This window comes from Aulonocara stuartgranti, assembly GCF_965226115.1.
Source record: "Aulonocara stuartgranti genome assembly, chromosome: 2".
NCBI classification, from domain to species: Eukaryota; Metazoa; Chordata; class Actinopteri; order Cichliformes; family Cichlidae; genus Aulonocara; species Aulonocara stuartgranti.
In genome coordinates this window covers 22,869,776-22,890,170 of record NC_138940.1, presented here as the reverse complement: position 1 = coordinate 22,890,170, position 20,395 = coordinate 22,869,776, and the positions used below count along the sequence as shown (strand labels likewise).

The 20,395-nt window shown below is 41.2% G+C and overlaps 2 protein-coding genes across 3 annotated transcripts; both read right to left on the bottom strand.

Moving 5' to 3' along the window:
* Window positions 1–40: 40 nt before the first annotated feature.
* pabir2 (PABIR family member 2) lies at window positions 41–8,701 on the bottom strand. 2 transcript variants are annotated; one of them, XM_082558407.1, is made up of 11 exons: window positions 7,652–8,701; window positions 7,378–7,546; window positions 7,181–7,259; window positions 7,032–7,085; window positions 6,464–6,507; window positions 6,309–6,363; window positions 5,924–6,025; window positions 4,900–4,985; window positions 4,668–4,732; window positions 1,926–2,022; window positions 41–1,497 (listed from the first exon to the last, which is right to left on the bottom strand). In XM_082558407.1, the coding sequence occupies exons 2-11, from the start codon at window positions 7,500–7,502 to the stop codon at window positions 1,359–1,361; spliced, it is 846 nt and encodes a 281-aa protein (XP_082414533.1). In that variant the 5' UTR covers window positions 7,503–7,546; window positions 7,652–8,701; the 3' UTR covers window positions 41–1,358. The 2 variants fall into 2 exon arrangements, with proteins under 2 accessions (XP_082414533.1, XP_082414532.1); XM_082558406.1 differs by having other exon boundaries at window positions 7,378–8,701.
* Window positions 8,702–10,023: 1,322 nt separating this feature from the next.
* On the bottom strand, window positions 10,024–19,074 carry hprt1 (hypoxanthine phosphoribosyltransferase 1). The gene is made up of 9 exons (XM_082502850.1): window positions 18,840–19,074; window positions 15,487–15,593; window positions 15,063–15,246; window positions 13,846–13,911; window positions 13,457–13,474; window positions 13,290–13,372; window positions 13,116–13,162; window positions 12,907–12,983; window positions 10,024–10,944 (listed from the first exon to the last, which is right to left on the bottom strand). The coding sequence occupies exons 1-9, from the start codon at window positions 18,864–18,866 to the stop codon at window positions 10,897–10,899; spliced, it is 657 nt and encodes a 218-aa protein (XP_082358976.1). The 5' UTR covers window positions 18,867–19,074; the 3' UTR covers window positions 10,024–10,896.
* Window positions 19,075–20,395: the final 1,321 nt, after the last annotated feature.

Below are 20,395 nucleotides of genomic sequence, written 5' to 3'. Positions count from 1 at the left end.
AAAGCAGAAACCCCCAACATTTTCCTATTTGTATTTAAAAAAAACAAACAAACAAAAAAAAAACAAACCCATTCAGTAAGTGAACTGCAACCACACTTGTTTAAATTAAAAGGGCACACTTCCATAAAATGATTTACAATCACTTCCTTTTTGTACCGGTACATAAACATTTAAGGTTACAGAGCCACAGAGGGGTTCGGAAGTATCGAGTTATACGGATGGATATGAACACTGGGGTCAGGACAAATGAAACCAAATTTAGGTGCAAATATCACAGTGCAGGCTTTAACCTCTACATATTGTAGTCAGACTTTTTTCTTCTTCAAATTTAGTTGTTTCCTGCTTAAGACTCACACAGGCTGAAACACTACAGGACCAAGCATCCTGTGCAATATGTGTTGGAGAAAAAAAAAGAAAAAAGTGTAACCACAGCAGAAAGAGCAGTCTCTTTACTCACAATGTGATGGTGCTGTTTTTTTGCCTCGTGTTCCAGCAGTCACTTAATTTGGTGTAAATGACAGCACAGATGGCTTACTGCAGATAGAACGAATCCAATTTTATAACAAATGTGTTGTCCATAAATAAGAACACTTTGCCAGAAGGAACAAGGGGAAAAAGAAGTCAGATTTTCATACTTTTATCCACAAAAATCATCCTGGTAAGAACACAGGAACTTTTAGTGTTGAGACTACCAGGAATGATCATGATTTACCACTTGCTCAGAATTACCAATTAAAGTAGCAGCAAATCATTTTTTTGGAGCTGAAGGGGAGGGAAGAAAAAAAAAAAAAAAAATGCAAACACCACAGTTCACAGCCTATACCATAAAAATATTTAGAATATCTGCTCAGGCAGCAGGAAAACAATAAGTTAAATCTTTTCTTACAAAATCTGCAGACTGTGCACACACCAAGGCCAGTGGGCCAGACATTTTCCAGCACAAAAACAGGGAAATGCACACATCCAAGTAGTCTTTATATGTCCAGTGCTCAATGTCTCTCTCTCTGGTGAGGGGAACTGGCAGGACAGATTTATACAACAGCCACTTATTAGTATCCCTAAGAAAGGCTGGCACCATCCAAGATCAATTAGCAGCTGGTGCGCGCAGCGACTTCCCTCAGTCCTAGTTTTACTAGGATTACCTCTTACACAAATACATCCATGGCTGTAGTCTCCTTAAAATCGAGACCCTCCATAAAAGATAGCCATAAAAACAGCCAGTCAGAAGAAAGTGTGGGGGAAAACTCCACTTGAAGGAAATGTAGTTGGCGATGTGAAGGGTCTGAAAAGGAAACCAGTTCCCTGGAGAGAAGTCTTTTCCACTCTTCCCCCCCCCCATAGTCTTAGATATCCCATGCTCATTTGGGAGACAAATCCTGGAGAGAAGCAAAGGGTGAGTTGCTGGACGAGGAAGGAGACACTCCCTCCATTTTGCCTGGCGAGTCGGTGGAGGAGCCCACGCTGCTGAGGCTTCCATCCAGTAAATCTGGAGAGTGACTGAGAGGGAAGAAAAAGGTAGTCTTCAGAAAAGTTTGCATAACTAATTCACCCTGAATGAATGCACTGCTCAAAATCTCAAATGTCAGCACTCACACTGACTCAACTTTGAGACAGAATCGCCCCAGAATCAATATACTTCGATTTCTATGGAAGTAAATAGTTCTTAAATAAAACTGTAAAACTGCTGCCAGTGAGGTGACTGACATTTGATTCCGATCAGAATCAACAAGGCTCAATAAAATCCCCTATTAATTACTCAAATCCTCTTCATGTAGGGGTTTCCTTGTTTTTCCATTTACGAGATGGTGACTAGTAATCAAGCTTGGCTTTTAGAGCCAGTGTGTCTGCCTACTTGCCTCAGCACTCAAAAGCTCATCCTTATCTAAGCAGCTTCTTATTTGTTGATGGGCCTGAGAGTTACTTACCAGGAGCTGAGATCTGACAGGTTGGAGACATCCGAGGACAGCATGGTGGTGGTGCCCTGGAAGAGCCTCTTGGGTTGACTCTCCATTTCCATCTCACCTGCAGAGTAAAAGGCGTCCAACATTTAGAAATTGACACATGAGCTGTGCGACTATTCACAAAAGAGCCAGGCAGATGAACAGGCAAAGTTTACACTTGGTGAACTTTTACCTAGTCACATCCATACTGATTAACAGCACGTTCAATCTGCAGCGTGGCAGTGTTTTGTCAACAGAGGACCACAAAGTACACATGCACACACCAACACACCCAAAATCAAAACAAATGTCATGTTTAATGATTAAGGATTCAAATGTGAACCTCTCAGAATTTGCATATTGCAATAGGTTTACTCTACTTTACCCGTCTGTGTGTATACACAGGCACACATTTACTGGCTACAATGGCAGCAGCAACAACCAGCCTGAGCCGGTTGTGACACTCGTTACCCTCTCATATAATGTTATTTCAGTTCAAAACAATGAGGTTAGAATGATTTAATATTCTCACACTGATTTACTCCATTTAGAAATAACATGCAGTCAGTTTGTTGACTGAAGAGCAGGTTCATTTCAGATGACTCAGACTGAGACTGAGTTGAGACTCCTCGTCAGACATGTAACCAAACCGAGTTGTGTGGCATTAACATTTAGTGTCCAGATCACAAGTCAAATGTTTTTCTTCCAAGAATCTTTATTTCCATGAACCATTATAGATACTGTTTAACCACAGATATGGCACAAGCACAACATCATCAAGTCTGTTTGGAAAATATTTTGAATCTCATGTAGAACATCGGCTGGCATGTCTAGCCCTATTGGGCTGTTCGCTATAACGAGATACATCAGACGAAACATCTATCGTTTCATGTTACGCTATTGTTTGTTTCGTGGTATCGCAAAATAAACTGTTGACAGCAAAGTTTTTTCATTGTTTTGATGGTAACTGTAGAATTTCTTGAAGTTCTCTCTTTCTCTTATATTTAATATAACCACACTACAGATGGACAAGTGGCTGTTTTTAAGCGTTGTCATTAGCAACAACAACAACAACAACGGTAAAATCATTGCGTGGCTCCGCCGTCCGCTTGCTTATTTCCCCACATAAACCTTTCATAATTAAGTTGAAGATCCTGTTCAGATTTTTCAAAATAAACTGAATCACACAAAAGAGCCGTCAGGTACTAAAAAAATAAACCTTAGAACAGGCGTTTCCCTGCTGCACGCCGTGTAATAAATACTCAATGAAAATTGCGGCCGTGCCTCGACTCCAGGTACACCGCGCTCAGCTGAAAACACTTTAACCAAGCCGAGTTGCCCGAGATTCACAGAATTTACAGAAAATGTAAAAATGTATTTAGTTGTCAGGAGGATGATAAATGTCTCATATCGGGATATGAGATTTTGGTCATATCGCACAGCCCTACCAGCCTAACAAGCATTTCCTGCACCACAGCGCTTAATAAATTAACTTCATCAATATAAAGACCACCGAAGACTCATTTCCACAACATTTGTCCTGTAGTCTAAGAACAGTGATGATTAACAGAAATATGCATGTCATACCATTTAAAATGTATTAAATTCTTAGATGTCCGACATTTCTTTACAAATATATTCTTCATTAGAATCAAAGCTTCAAGGCCGACATGTTGAACAGATGGCTTCTGACTACAGTCGTGCTGATGGACGATAACATCAGAGCTCACCAATCAAGACGACTTTCACCTCATTTCCCCTTTGATGCATTAAATTAAATATTATCCGATTCAAGTTTTAAGTTGCATGTTCACATCCACATCCCTCCCATAACCAACACTTTCGAAACATATGTCCGAGGGCACACAGGTTCATGCCCAGACTTTCAAATTGATCATCATTATATGACAGAAGACTAACAGGATACTTCTGACTGCATGATGGTTTAGAAACTGGAACTTAATGAGCCCACTCACCAGTTTTTTGCTTTTTGGGGAATTTTTTGGCACATTGTGCTTTATAAAGGGTGGATAGTGCTGCCATAATGGAGGGACTATAGATCAAATCATCCAACCCTAGTTCCAACCATAAAAGAAATCTACATCATGATCAGAAAACCTTTTTAACCCTTCGCTGTGACCTTTCAGAGTAATCTCACGTAGACTGAATGGTGTGGAAGGTCACAGCCTATTGAGTTAAAACCAGTTTCTGGTTATGATGTAGATTTCCTAAATAAGTCTAAATCAGGCATTAATCACTGGATGTGAGCACCAGTCTCTCAAGTCAAAACAGATGAACACCTTGGCCATGATTAACTCCTCCCTCAGCAAGGTGTTGTAAAATAAAGTGGCCCCTGATCCCACAGCGAGAACAATGTGCAGAGGTTACACCAGACAAGTCAGAGGACTGACGCCTAAACCCTAAAAACATAAAGTAAAATATGCTTAAGGTAGCTAAAGTTTGTTTTAGGACGCCACCAGCAAACTGATGCGATTATAGCTCATCTCTTTTGAGTGGGAGGTCAATCTCATAATCTCCGTGTAAACACAGAGGGTCAGAGGTTACAAATGCCAGGATGTACATGCACTCAAATCAGCTTCCAAAACAGAGAGCAGAGGTAGGTCTGATTGCAACACACTCAGAGGGAGTGTGCCTGTTTGCTGCTGCGTTAATGTGCAAAGCCTCCCTTACACAGAGCATTGAAAGCATGTCTAAAGCACGACTCACCTTTGCGTTTTATTGGACCGAGTATGCTGGCTCTGATGCAGTTGATCGGACTTTGACTCCGTCGACTGAACAAGACAGAAAACAGGAACAATTAAAATCAATACATTTGGAAATACAGCAACAAACTGTGGGCATGAGCTGAAGTTGCAAACATAATTGTGCAAAGTTTGTAACTGACAGATTTTAACTCTTTAACTTTAAGCTGTGACAGCTCAAAAGAATTTGTACTCACCCAAATCGCCGTGTTGGGCTGGGTATTGGGCTGGGAGTGAGACCATTGCTGCTCACCAGAATTTGTAGTGAAGGAGAGAAACACTGCTGCTTGTAGGAGGGGGAGAGCAGAAAACATAGATAACGCATTAGATAAATCTGCAACTGATAACATTCAAGTGGTGAAAAATTACTGCTTAATCGTCACCAACTTCAGACTGCTCCAAATACTCAGTTTTAGATGGTTTTACATGGTCACCGCAGGAGGGGGGACAAATGAAGGAAGAGGAGCAAGAATTGTTTGTTTCAGACCACGGAGACATTAAAGTGTAGTGCTAATATAAAAATCTGAATTGTTTTGTGGAGCTGGAAAAAAAGCCGAATGAATCTCTTAAGAGAAAATGTTGCATCTTGGAGCTGCAGCAAACTAGAAGCCTTTTTTCACTAGTACCTAATTTGGCTCGACTTTGGTTGGTTTCCACTACAAGCCGGTAACACCTGATGTGCATGAGGATGTTAAAGCAATGCAGCCCAAAGTCCCCTGAAGTCATGTGTATGAGACATGAACACCACAGCATGTTGAGGCGATGGTATATCTGCCGCTCGGTCTACAGCTTTTTGCCAGACTCTGGGATCACGGTGTTTTTTTTCTGGCCATCATGCTCGTTGCTGGGTTTAAAAGAGGGACGTTTTGATTTTCACGAAGGAGACCCTCTCATGACTCATCAAGTGATGCCACTGACTAGCCAATCTGTGAATGCAGTCTGCTGGCGTCACATTTCCAGATCGCATCGGCTCTTTTTACCAGGCACTACCGCATAATGGAAAACCTACAAACGGAGTTGAGCTGTGCTGAGCCAAACAGGTACTAGTGGAAAAAGGCTAAAGGTCTAAGAAGCTCCTGCTTCACTGCAGCCAACTGTTCCCTGTAGGCTGCACATAATTAAATTATTAGTCAACTGGGTTATAGTGAGTAACTAGATCTAGTTAATGAAACTATAATGCGATAACTGTGTGACTCTAACCACAGTTAATGTCAGATGTACCTTTTTTCCTATTCCTCTTGTTGGGGACGGGGCTGGAGACACAGGCACAAAGTCGATTCGCTTTGGAGATGAAGATACAGGCTTTTCCAAATCATTGTCACTCTAAAAAACATTAAAGATTTCACAGTTCACCGTGTGTTTACAGAATCCTTTAGTCCAATAGTAACATCACTGCAAGTGTGGGAGTATTATACTACCAACTCAGCCTGACCTTTAGAGACTGGTGGCCCTGTTAACTCCCAGTTATTTCAGCGTTACTCTAGCATGTTTCTACTTGTCCTCTCTATAGTAACAAAGAGAGACCAAGAAAGGCCAGGGGCCAAAACATGCAAAACTGCCCGTCAGCAGAACATAATCAGCAACATATATGGGACAGAGTTTTTACCAGACTAAGGCTTTCCTCCCAAGAATGGCTCATCTGCATAGCAGCTTGAACTTCCCTGAGTGCACAACAACAATCAGAACATGGAGTCATCAGCCTGTCACCAACAACACAGCAGATCTCCTCATTCAAACACTGTGTATAAATGGATAGCTTACCGTTCATGTGCAGTTTCTCTGTTCATCACGTCTATGCCCTCTTCCTGCAAGAGAACAAAAGAGACCCAAAGGTTTAAAAAATAAATAAATAAATTTAAAAAAAAAAATCACATTAGCTACCATCACATCATTTTAACTTTTCTGAGTTATGTTCTTTAAAGTGGACCCATTACATTTTCCCCCTGGATAAAAATGATATGTACTCTTATTAAAATATTATTAAATATGGCAGAGAGAGAGAAAGACATCTTTTTTTGATGGGGGTCAAGAAGAAGCGCTTCAGTTCACAGTACAAGATTAACAAGCCCATTTCAGGCTCAGTCTTATCTCAGATGCTACAACTGAACCACTCCCCACCACCAACATCCATGTGTTTTCTTATGGAAATCAAGACTTGCTCTGCAGGAGTGTGATACTAAGAGTTGATTGGCTTGTTAAGATCAAGGACCCTGTGAATGCCTAAAGAGGTTGCTCTTGCATGTCTCTTACTACAGCCGACGTAGACATTGGTCTGAAGAGCTCAACTTCCACAGGAATTACTTTTACTGCAACCACCTCAATTCCTTACTTGTTTAATTTGATGAAGTCTGGTACTCGGGACCCGAATGGGCGATGAAGGAACCTGTAAGAGGAGGACATGGCTGATAATGAGTAAACACTCATTACAGTAACTCAGGCATCTCAATCAAGTTAGAATATGTTTATGAACCACTATACCATGTTGGGCCTGTTCACAACTGTAGTGCTATTTCTCCGGCACCGTAGGACCTCCTTCTGGAACACCTGGGAGTTATCACTGCAAAGACGAATTATGAACGCCTTTAACCATCATGTCAATGCAAATGAACTTATTTCAATGTGTGAATAAGGAAAGAGTTTTAACTTTGCAGTAAATTAAAGTCAGATTGCCCTACCTTAATCCATTTATCATGGGTGCACTGTTGGATCTTCTCAGGTGTCCATCACTTGGAAGTATGGAAGCTGGGATTTCCAGATCCAGTTCCATCTTTTCTTGTGGCATTACTCCTGAGCTGTTCATTTCGCTAAACAACGCTTCACCACCACCCCTCACCGATTCAGCAACTTAAAATGGCGAACCGACTCAGTAAAGTTACATTACTGATCTTCAACCTGTGCAAACTTTACATGTTCTTGAAGCAATATGAGTAAACAGGCAGTTGAGCTCACCTAAGACAAGCCAACACAGTGTAGGTAACTCTCGGCAATCTGCAAGGCCCCGTGCCCAGGGTGACTCCGGTGCTGAAGCAAACTAACGCTGTATATGTACCATAACGGCGTCCAGTCCACAAAGCAGCCGTGTGTTCACCGAAGCTGCCCCTCATCAACCCTGTCTGTAACCGGTCACCAACTTTCCTGATGGATTGTTAGAGAGCCATGGCTATACACACCGCACAATGCCTACTAACAGTTGGTCTGCTGGTGCAAGGCAGCAGTTTGTGACGAGTGGATCCAAACTACCGCTGCATGTTAGCGCCTTAAATGAGCTAGCCGTAGTTAAACTAGCCAAATGGTCGCTCTGTCCACCAACTGAACGCTCGTCTTTCAGTCTACTACAAACGACATTAAAATAGCAGAGCTACATGTAGTGATGCTGATCAGCATACCCCGTAGCTAACACCGCACAGCTAGCTAATGGAAGCCAGTTGGCTCAGCGACAACAAGAGTCCAGCTACCTAGCCCGATAAGCTAACTAGCTAAGTTAACCACAATGCCATTTTCAGAAAGAGAGAGGCCGGGTCACCGTCTCACTTCACGTTTTGTCCATCAGCCCGACAGCTACAACTGCACGCAAGACGAATTAATCCGTGTCAGCTTGAAATATTGTCCACAGACTATCAAAAAAAGAAACGCTTCTGCTGGGCACCGCCAAGAATGAACCAGATCCCCCAGATGATCACACAAGAGCGAAAAGCTAGCAGCGAAGTTCACGCCCCTTTTTTTTAGCATTAGCAGGCCTGTCCAATAAAAGCGCTCCATTAGCCGGCGTGCTCAGGCGGAAAGTATTATGCTCCATCCGTGCGTTTGTTCCCCTCCAATTTCCATACATGCAAACGGTTTCACGGCAAGCCCCGGTATTCACCAGTTCCACAAAGAAATCAAAATTTACTCTGGCACACAAAGACGGCTAACGACGCGATAGTTTGTTAGAGACAGCTATGTTTGTCTTATTCCGGATATTGTTTATATCCTTCCTTGCGATCAAAAAAGATTAATTGAAAAAGAAAGGCATACAATTTATGAAGTATAGTCTCAATGTTTTCTGTAAGGACACTTTTTTTCAGCGCTATAAAATAATTATGGCTAAAAGATTTCAGTAAGGTTTTACGGCAGTAAAATTTTACTGGAAAACAAACACCTCAACAGGCCCTGTACAGGATGGACTGGCCTTACTGTTTTCACGGGTTGCTTACTACCTGCAGATAACCATGTTTATTATGGTGCCAGTTTTGTGGTCATAAATGAAGTGAAGCTTGCAGTGAGGAGGCGAACTAGGCAGAGAAAAGTGGTTAATTTAAGGCTGGGTCTTGATAAGCATCATGAAACACAGCTGGTTATGGTTAAGATTAGTCTCAGTTTGAGGTAAGAGGAAACACACAGTTTCCATTAGACTTGACACATGAAATTGGAATATAATCTAGTGCCTAGAGTTAAACATCCAGTCAGTATGAAAACAAATGTGAGCGGTGCATCTGCAAACATGAGTGGCTTTTCATCAACAGCACAAATTAAAAACCACAGTAATTATTAATTAGTGGTTGGCACTCTTGCCTCAGAGCAAGAAGGTTGCTGGTTAGCTGGAGCCTTCCTGTGTAGGCTTCCCCCCACAGTCTAAAGACACCGAGGTGTAATGTCCAGGGGGGTTATGACCCCCCCCCCCCCAATAATCAGACCCAACCAATATAACCCCCTCAATAAAATTATGAATTATCTTGCATAAATAGGCTGTTGATTTTCTTTACTCATTTCAGGTATTACCAGCAAAATAGTTGCATGTTTAATGATCTGGGAATTTACCCAGATTTATTTATTTACATAGGCAGGGGTTTCTCCACCAAATACTGAGTCATCAAATGCTTATTTCAGTCAGTGACATGGAAACAGTGTATGACTTTTAGGTAACGTGTTGGGCTTTTTCTGGATATTTGGTTAATATTCTGTCTCTCTCCATTAAAATGCAACTGCTATAAAATTACAGATTTTTTGCAAGAGAGCAAACTTAAAAATCTTACAAATCATCAGGGGACCAAATAATTATCCCCCAATGTTAGCTTCAATTTCCAAATGACGATCAGACAACAGGAGCTCAAATGTTCATGATCTTAATGAGCAAAGATGGAAGACCAAATCTTGGCAGCATCATTCTGTCTCTGTCACTATTTATATTTTTTGGCACTTCGTGTTTCAATATATCAATAACTTGCTGTAATAGTAAAATGAAAAACTTTCTTTCAGGTTTGGTGTGGAAAATTTTAATGGCTGGTGCTGCAACACTGACGATTACAGAACATTTAATTTAGCGAAACTGCAAACAAAAAGGATATTTTTTAAAAAGGGGCCTTTAATTAAATTATGTGTGAATAAAACATGTAGATACAGATTAGGAATTTCAAATATTCAAATGAAAGATTCTTAACCATTAACAGTTTGTGATTGAATATCTGCAGCGTTAAAAGGATCACCTTTTATGTTACACAAAGGAAGTGCATGTCTAAAGCTTTGATTTCATTCATTTTCATAAATTTCTTCTCAGGTTTACCAATGTCTACATAATTTAATCAGGGACAGCAGCAATTTACTTTTCTACCTAATGTTTCTTCAGCGTTACAAAACAGTACCGTAGAAAAGTGAAGTATTCTTCCAAAATATACACACACTTCAATAAAATTTTACTTCCTCTTAAGGTGTCCCATAAAACAAAAAAACAAGCACATTTTAATAGTTTCAGGTAGAATTACACAAACACAAAATAATAATATTAATAATAATAACAATAATCATTTTACACAAAATACAAAATATGAAAGAGGAGGTTGTAAATCTTATGGCAGCACAACAATTACACGACTGCACTTGAAGCTAGCAGCATTTCCCTAAAATGCTCTCAATTAAAAAATAAAAAAGGAATAAAAGTGGGGACCATAAAAGCAATATTCTAATTCAAGGTGAAGCTGGGATCCATTCTATTAAACCCAGACGTGATTCTTTCTCAAGCAATCGAATGCAAAAAAATTGAAACCTTTGCGTGTCCATGCGTGGTGATTCAAACACGGGATTATCACGTTGGGTGTATCCTCAGGGACCCTGAGCAAGCCGATTATATTCTCATGACACAATACAAAGCAATGAAATATAACATCAATGCTAAATGGAAATGAAATAACCAAATGTTGAAAACTGTTACGAGGTGCTCTTCATGCTTTGTACTTCTCCTTCCCTGTTTCACTAATGACGCAGATATGCTGGAACAGAAAAGAAAAGAAAAAAAATACACTTAATTCTGTCAGAGATGTATAAAGAGAAAAATAGTTTTAAAATATGAGTTACAGTACTAGGAAAAAGTCTTGAGCCACTTCTTATATTTTGCTAGGAAATTAGGAAACGGCTGTAGCGATTGACAGAAACGAAAACAGAAATGGAACTACAGAGAGCAAAAACAGAGTTTGTACAAATGCAACAAACTTGAAAGTCAATATTTGTTATGACCACGTTTGTTCTTCCACACAGCCTGAATTCTTATGCTGAAAAGTTAAGCTATTCTTGGTATTGTATACTGGATCAAAATCTGACTTTTCTAGGTTCATAATAATGTCCATTAGTTTCCCATCCCCCTGAGCCATGGATTGCATTTATATAGCGCTTTTCAAGGCACCCAAAGCGCTTTACAATTCCACTTCATTCACACACTAGTGGAGACAGCTACAGTTGTAGCCACAGCTGCCCTGGGGCAGACTGACAGAAGCGAGGCTGCCATATCACGCCATCGGCCCCTCTGGCCAACACCAGTAGGCGGTAGGGTAAAGTGTCTTGCCCAAGGACACAACGACCAGGACAGAGAGCCCGGGGATCGAACCGTTGACCTTCCGGTTACAGGTTCCCATCCCCCTGAGCCACGGGGCGACCTTTTCAATATACAGATCAACTGCCTGGGAACTGGGCAACACGGTGGTTAGCACTGTTGCCGCACAGCAAGAAGGTCCTGAGTTCAATTCCACCATCAGGCCGGGATCTTTCTGTGTGGAGTTTGTTCTCCCCGTGTTTGCGTGGGTTCCCTCCGGGCACTCCGGCTTCCTCCCACCGTCCAAAGACATGCAGTTTGTGGGGATAGGTTAATTGATTAGTCTAAATTGCCCACAGGTGTGAATGTGAGCGCTAATGGTTGTCTGTCTCTCTGTGTTAGCCCTGCAACAGACTGGCGACCTGCCCAGGGTGTACCCTGCCTCTCGCCCTATGACAGCTGGGATAGGCTCCAACACCCCCGGCGACCCTGAAAAGGACAAGCGGAAGCGAATGGATGGATAGATGGATGAACTGCCTGGGAAATGGAATCAGTTCTTGACCCTGACAGGCCGGTCAGCTCTGACTACCAGATGATCTGTTTCGTGTATGTACAACACATACGCACACGCACACAGTGGTGCTGGGAAATAGTTGTGCAAAATCTTACTGCCACATGCTAATATGTTGCTTAAGCTCTTCACTGTGAGATCAATTGAAACAAAAGCATCAATAGAATTCATAACAAATCCAATAATACACTTAAAATCACCCAGCTGAACGTGGACATTTTAAAGAATCTGACAAAGTCAAAGTGCCTAAAGCTCAAACCATCCAGAACTCAGAGCCAGCCACAAGCCAGGGGCCTCAGTATGAGCACAGGGCCGAGGCAGTTATGAAGAAAATTATAAAGACAAGTGGAAAAAACAAAGACTTGAAACTGATATAAGAACAAAACTGATATTTGTTTTGTTCCCGTTTTGTTTGGTAAGGTAAAATGTGTCAGGTGTTTCTGCGACAGGTTCCCATAAAGATATAATTTAAAATCAGTTCTTTGCCAAGTCGCCTGCAATGTGAAGAGTCAGCACTGGTTCATCCCTTGAGTTGGGTGCGTTTTTATGCTTGATTTATTCATAGGTTAGTGTTAAATGGCTGGTTAAACTGGGTCAAACTGTTAATGAATACCTTTTGAGACAGGCTGCTAGTAACAAAGTGTCTAAAGACAACCTCTGGAATGAAAATGAGTGAAAAAGAAGCCAATGTCTAAAGAAAATCTTTGAGAGACCTTCAGAAAACCTGGAGAACTATGGCCCAAGACCATTTTAAAAACTTACAATAAAGTCTAAAAGGCTTGCAAGCAAAAGAAATGAAATATTAGAGGGCTCAAGACTTTTACACGATACTGTTTATCTCTTTCAAATACTTACGTTTAGATCTCTAAAGTACTCGTTGTAGTCTAGTGCATAACCCACCACAAATTTGTCAGGGACCTCAAACCCTACATCTGGGAGAAAAAGAAAAAGAACACGTGAAGCTTTTCTTACATCTTCATTGTTGCAGTTTAACAAACTGTTCTATGAGCTGAACTTCAACCAAAGTCTGTTAGGAATTCACAAGTTACAAATAATCAACTCACAATCCGGTCGGTAGCCAACACTTCTTGGTGTTCTCTTCACCAGCAAACTGAAGACACAAACCAAAATGACGATAAAAATCTGCTCTAGCTGCTTAAAACCCCTCAGCCTGAAACATACCAGTCTGAAGCAGCTTTCCAGTAAAACTCCAGCAGTTCAGTGAAGCCATGAATTACCTCGCTACTTTGACCATTTTAGGATTGTACTGTTTGAGGAGCTGCAATAGCGTCTTCATCGTCTTCCCTGTGTCGATAATATCCTAGAAGCACAAAAGAGGAGCACAGATAAGCACTACTGGAAATAACAGCTGCCTACTTTAATACAGATGAAAAACAGTACGTACCTCCACAATCAAGACATTCTGTGTGCAAGAAAAAAGAAAAAGCCATTAATCAAGTGAAAAACAAGTCATCTTAAAATGCAACTGAGCTGAGTAGGAGAGCTGTGGTCTCCTGATTACACAGGGAATGCTTGCAACAGTGCAAAAGGCTGTAACTATGTGGGAGCTGTTTTACTTACAACCACATAAACAGGCCTGTTTTAAATTAATGTAAGATATTTGGGAAATGATTACATGAAAACAATAGCTTTGCTTAAATGTGGATATATTTCTTTCAAATATCTGCTCATCCTGACTGCTAGCAACTTTAGATTGGAGAAAAAACAAGGGGGTAAAAACCAGCCTTTAATATTTTTAATCATGTCAGTAGCGTTTTAGCTAGCTGTCTTTACCTTGCCTGTCAGAGTAGACAGGTCGTCTCCACCGATTACTTTGATTTCACCCGTCGACTGGTCATTCTGTGCAGACAAAAATAGGAAAAGAATAAAGGAAACCTTCAGACTGGCAAGAAAGAGTCTTTCACAGGGCGGCACAGAGTCGTGCAAAAGACCAGACAAAAGCCTGTTCTAACGTTTGAGTCTAAGGTTTATTTTTTAGCATCTGGCGGCTCTTTTTTACTTCTCATCCCTAATATAATCTGCTCTTTCACGTGGTTCAGTTTATTTTGAAAAGTCTAAACAGGATCTTGAGCTTTATTGTGAAAGGTTTATGTGGAACATAAACAAGTGGACACACAATGGTGTTACCGTCGTTATTGCTAACCACAACGCATAAAAACAGGCGCTTGTCTGTCCGTAGTGTGGTTATATAAACTTTAAGAGAAATAGAGAACTTTAAGAAATTAATATAGCCACTACAGTGACCATCAAAACGGTGAAAAAATATTGTCGTAAACAGTTTATTTTGCGACACCACGAAACAAACGATAGCGTAAAATGAAACGATAGACGTTTTTATATCGTCATCCGATATATATCGTTATATCGAACAGTATTCTGGAGTCAAATATGAGCCCAACTGTATGACAGCTAAAGCTTGCATGATGCAATGGGACAATGATTCCAAGCACAGCAGCAAAACTACAACAGAATGGCTGAAAAAGAAAAATCAACGGCTCAGTCAAAGTGCAGACCTCAACCTGACTGCAATGCTGTGGCAGGAGCCTAAGAGAGCTGTGCATAAACAAATGGACTGATGCAACAAGAAGGTCAAAGACAGAAAGTCCAACCATGAAGTCTGAGGCTGAAAATGATTAGAAACAACATTTATGGGTTGTTTTGCGTTCATGCAGTTTCTTCATTGCTCTAGACAGACTTCATATTTTTTGTTTATTTTATTTTAATAATTTAATTGATGTTAAGGCTTTATATTTCCAGGCATCCCCAGTGGGCTGACTGAAAGACACCAGCATTGCCTCATACGACCATCATTTATTTGCCGAATCCTTTCCCTACTGTGCTGTTTTGCATTTTACTTTTATAATTTAAGCAACTTTTAATCATCAGCCAAACTTTTTAGTTTATTTCCACTTTTTTTAAGTGTATACTCTAAGAAAAAGTTCCAAGAGGCTTTGGTGATTTAAAGAAAAACTATAAGACAGATCAATTACATAGTAGCTCTTGAGGCGTATGAAGTCGACCGTCATTGGGATGGAGCGGTCGCTGTTCCTGTTCAGAGCCTTGATGTAGTCGAGCAGGTCTGCGAAAAACTTGTAGCCCCCTTTCAGCACACAGAGAGCCACGATGTGGTGTCCACCCATTTCCTTCATGATCTCTCTGGCCAGCCTCTCAGTCCTGATATCACACGGTTTGGGGAGCAAGAAATAGAGGATAGTGACCTCAGTGTTCTGCAACAGTCAGCAGAAGTTGTCATTTCTTTTCAGTTTGTGTCAGCAAGCAAATGTTTCTGAAAGATTTCTGATTGCTGTAAGTTTGTCTGCATTAATCAGTGAATCCAGGTTTAACAGAGCACTTTCATCCACCACTTGCAGGAAATCTCTGGCAAGTCATAGCTGTATGAATGGGACCACCCACCTGTCCAAAATGAGTCCATGTGGGATATAGACCCTCTCCAGGTCAGCAGCATAATGCTTTGGTATGCAGAAAAGGTCCAAGTCATAACCCTGCTCCTCATCACTGATCTGAAAATAATAATAAGAAAAAACATTAGCACAAAAGAATTGAAAGAAAAATCTCAGGGGGGGATTACCAAACAAGGAGCATGGGGGGGGGGGGGGGCCTCACCTGACACAGGGCAACCAAGGTGAAAGAGATCAGGTTAATGGAAGTCTACTTTCCCACGAATTTTGCTGCCACACTAGTTTATCTGCCTCATTTTACCACCTAGGGCCACACTGAGCCGTCTCAAGAAAAAAACCCTGGATTCTCAGAAAGAGGAAGTTTTCCAATTTGGACATCATTAAAGCGTCAATGAATCATTTCTTTGTTGCTGCTGAAGGTCTCCTCACAAACATTTTGTCCAGCAAGATACTGCCATCTGATCTCCTTCCAGAAGTGTATGCCTCTTCCTAAGGAGGTACTTGGTAATTTGTAAAATTACATTTTATGCTGCAGGTCAAACAGCAGACCACAGGAAACCAAACAACATGACTGGCATCATGTGACAGCCGCAGCACAGAGTTCGAGGAGTCGTGGGAGGGATGAGAAAAACTGAGAAAGGGACGGTGCAGAATTTGAATCAAATACAGGAATGAACGCACCAAAACTCTGGATAACACGGTTCCCATTCTCGTGCCACATGCAGCTACACTGAAATAAAGCCTTTCCCTTTAGTCCTGCTGACATGTGGGTCAGTTTGTGAACTCTTGATAAAGGCTGATACAAAGCAGATGTCATCACAGTCACATGATTAGAAAGAGTATGTTCCACTGTTACTCACAGACTTGCCGTTTGTTTTAAAGACGTATTCGGTTCATTTCCTGCTTCGTATATTCAAGAACTCAGAAATCTATCATACCAAACAAAAACAATAGAACAAGGAAAAACAAATCAAGAAAACATAGTTGTATTTGCTTTATTTGTGGGCATTTTACCCTTTATTGGAATGGGCGGTGGAGAGAAGAGACAGGAAAGTATGGAGAGAGGAATGGGGATGAAATGCAGGAAATAAGTCAGCAGCAGGCTTGAAACCAGTACTCTAAAAGTACTCTAGCCTTCAGTAGGAGTCTCCTAGTCAACCATAATTTCCCTCTTGATTAGAAATGGCAGCTATTTTAAAACCCATATACATTTAAAGCCCAAAAATAATTCAGAAAATGACAGCAGACAGCACAATTATGTGCAACAAATAGTATTATCAGATATTCTAAAACAGTCATAGAAACACCTTAATAAATACGTACCCCTGTAAACACACAATGATTTGGAAATGTGCTTACAGACTAGCCCTGGTCAGGAACAAAGGTAATACAACTAGCAAAATGTCACTCTGCTGGTGCAACATCCTTTATCTATAGAGGACAAGGAGCAGATAACAGTGAAAAGAAACAAACTTCTTTCACATACATTTACCTAATATTTTAAACTTAAGCTATGTCTCATATAACTGCTGTTATAAAGCATCAACATTTATCAAAACGCAGAAAAACAAATCCAGTGATCCAGACTGTGGTCAAAGGAATGATGACCTTTGTGCTTGCATATTGGTCTATGTTTGACAACTTGTCAATTTTTCTTTCAATGTGATTAAGACAACAGCACAGTAAAAAGATACATTTTAGCCAAATGGACACTTTGCTTTATTATCTGTGTCTGCAAATGTTTTGGGAAATCTGTTTCCCAGAAAGGATCACAAGTACACTGGGCTTAAAATGCTGGCAACAGCCTGAAAAACAGCACACCGGTTATCTATTTACTGATCCTAGTGTAGGGGCCAGGGTAGCCTGTAGTACAGTGCACAACACAAAACACACACCAACAGATCCAGTAAGGTAGGACCTTGTATTTTGACTCAGAATGATGTAAGAAAAAGTAAATGTTACTTATCTTTTGTTAACAGCTATTTCAGTCCATCTGTGTGTCTTTTCTTTAATCTTAAAAAAGCTTAAAATTCAGTACAGCTTGGGACTTTTTCCAGAAGCAGAAGAGAACTTTTTCCATCTGTGACATCAGCTCTGCAGCGCAGACATCCACACCAACATATTTGATGTAATGTCACACATACTGGTGGTGAAATCGAATTTATTTCATTGCTGGGCCAATTTAATTTTCCACAATGCAATCACTGTACACCACCAAGCAGCTCTTCTACAGTTAGCTACTTTATATTTCAGACTGAAGTGGGCAAATCGAGCCAAATATCAGTAGCAATACTAGTATTGGTATGGGCTCAATACTAGCACAAAAGGATCTATACTTTGACTTGTGCTAAATTCATTGTTTATTTGGAAATGGGTATAAAATATTTATTTATAGCCTATAATACATTTAAACAACAGAACTACTTATGACGTTGATTACTTATGATGGAAGGTAAAAATCACAGTGATTTGGTTGTCATTAAAATGTATTTAGAATTGTCAAATTAATGATGACATCTCCACTACTCTCCTCTCCATCAGCTGCCTTTACGAGTGAAAAGTATCGGTATGTGTACTGGCCCTGTATTTACTTGGTGTCGGACCGATACCAAACTGCACGCACACTCGGGATCCTAAAGGGTTTAAAGACACCACATTCTCATACAAGTGTGGAAGCAAGATTTATACAGAGGTCTAAAGCCGCCCCAACATATTCGTATAGTACAGAAATACCACAATAGACCCATTTCTGTAATATACTTACATATCTATATTATTGCTAATATATATTGTAATATATCTATATCATGGCTAAAGCACTTCTGGATGGATGAAAACTGCATTTCGTTGCCCTGTACCTGTGACATGTGCAATGACAATAAAGTTGAATTCTATTCTATTCTATTCTACACCAACATAAACACAGTGCCGTGCACCGTTACTTAGGAGCCACACTTAAAGGGCGCGTGCTCTAACACGCCCCCTTCTTTACCCCCTCGTTCGTTTCGAGCACTTTGTTATTTTGTATAATGGTTCTGCTGACAGACGTATACACCCACACGTTAGTGGGTCCACCGCTTGCGTCACGTACGTAAGGCATATGTGGAGCGCGTGTCTATAGAGCGCCACAGGCCAAGCTGTATTGAATACAATATCCATGCAAAATAAATAAAGCAAAATACAACAAAAAGTTACCGATGTGTGAGTGGTGAAGAGTACTCAGTCCACACAGGTAGCTATCATCTAATAACTGCGGCTAACAGCCCGTCCACACACAGCGTGTTTGGCTGCATGCAGAGGTAACCTCCAACCACCTTCTGTCTCTTATTTCACTTGGGAAGAACTTACCACCACACAGGAGCTGGAAGTCGCCATGTCCGTGTCAGTCCCTGCCGTTAACAACGTGTGTACTCCAAGGTGCGGACTTCAGACAGAAAACGCTACAGCGTATCCTCAGCTTGATCTCGCGGACTCTTCACCCTCGCGACAGCGTACACATGGAGCAGATAGCTCCGCTGCTACCAGAGGTGTCTGTCTTCTTCCGGGTTCGCGCCTCTGCTGCTGTCCCGTTGCAAGCACGTGATCGTACGCACAAGGGCGGCGGGCAAATCGAAAAATGCGGGGAGGGGTCAACTCCTCCCATCGTACATAGGCTGTTGGAGAGCTGCCAATCAAAGAACAAAGCTCCGTCGAAATCCAGCGAACCCGAGTTTAAGAAGATTCTATTGGTCATAGATACACGATGTTGCACACACCCACCCAACACTTCAACCAATGACCTCGCTTAAAGTTGCACTAATGAAAGAGGCTACCTTTTTAGGCGAAGCTGATCATCATTCAGGACAGGGTGTTAACCGTTAACTTCTTCATCATCTTCTTTCGGCTGCTCCCCTTCTTCCATCTCACTCATCTCACTCCATCTCTAGCATCCTCATACCAGCCCTCTGCAAGTTCTCCTACACTACATAATCTTCTCTGTGGTCTTCCTCTTTTCCTCCTGCCTGTCAGCTCCATCTTCAGCATCCTTTGTACAGTGTATCCACTATCTCTCCTCTGCACATGTCCAAACTGCCTCAGTTTTTCCTCTCTAACTTTGTCTCCAACCTAAGCTGTGCCTCTGATGTACTAAATTCTAATCCTGTGCATTCTGGTCACTCTCAATGAAAGTCTTAACACCTACAGCTCACTCTCCTGTCTTTAAGTCGGTGCCACCTTCTCCAAACCATAATTCAATTTTCAATTCAATTTTATTTATATAGCGCCACATCACAACAAAAGTCACCTCAAGGCGCTTCATAGATACAGAGAAAAACCCAACAATCATATGACCCCCTATGAGCAAGCACTTTGGCGACAGTGGGAAGGAAAAACTCCCTTTTAACAGGAAGAAACCTCCAGCAGAACCAGGCTCAGGGAGGAGCGGGGCCATCTGCTGCAACCGGTTGGGGTGAGAGAAGGAAAACAGGATGAAAGACATGCTGTGGAAGAGAGACAGAGGTTAATAACAGATATGATTCAATGCAGAGAGGTCTATTAACACATAGTGAGTGAGAAAGGTGACTGGAAAGGAAAAACTCAATGCATCATGGGAATCCTCCGGCAGCCTACGTCTATTGCAGTATAACTAAGGGAGGATTCAGGGTCACCTGGTCCAGCCCTAACTATATGCTTTAGCAAAAAGGAAAGTTTTAAGCCTAATCTTGAAAGTAGAGATAGTGTCTGACTCCCGAATCCAAACTGGAATCTGGTTCCACAGAAGAGGGGCCTGAAAACTGAAGGCTCTCCCTCCCATTCTACTTTTAAATACTCTAGGAACAACAAGTAGGCCTGCAGTGCAAGAGCGAAGTGCTCTAATAGGGTGATATGGTACTACAAGGTCATTAAGATAAGATGGGGCCTGATTA

Bases quoted from the DNA above. Each gene is read 5' to 3' on its own strand.
- pabir2 (XM_082558406.1), bottom strand. From the start codon at position 7,502: ATGAACAGCTCAGGAGTAATGCCACAAGAAAAGATGGAACTGGATCTG. The intron at 6,364-6,463 runs GTAAGCTATCCA...TTGTGCACTCAG, and splicing joins AGAGAAACTGCACATGAACG to GGAAGTTCAAGCTGCTATGC. The intron at 2,023-4,667 runs GTGAGTCGTGCT...TTTACTCTGCAG, and splicing joins CGGTCCAATAAAACGCAAAG to GTGAGATGGAAATGGAGAGT.
- hprt1 (XM_082502850.1), bottom strand. From the start codon at position 18,866: ATGGCGACTTCCAGCTCCTGTGTGGTG. The intron at 15,594-18,839 runs GTAAGTTCTTCC...TATTATTTTCAG, and splicing joins CTTCCAGCTCCTGTGTGGTG to ATCAGTGATGAGGAGCAGGG. The intron at 12,984-13,115 runs GTGAGTTGATTA...TTTTTCTCCCAG, and splicing joins TGTTGGCTACCGACCGGATT to ATGTAGGGTTTGAGGTCCCT.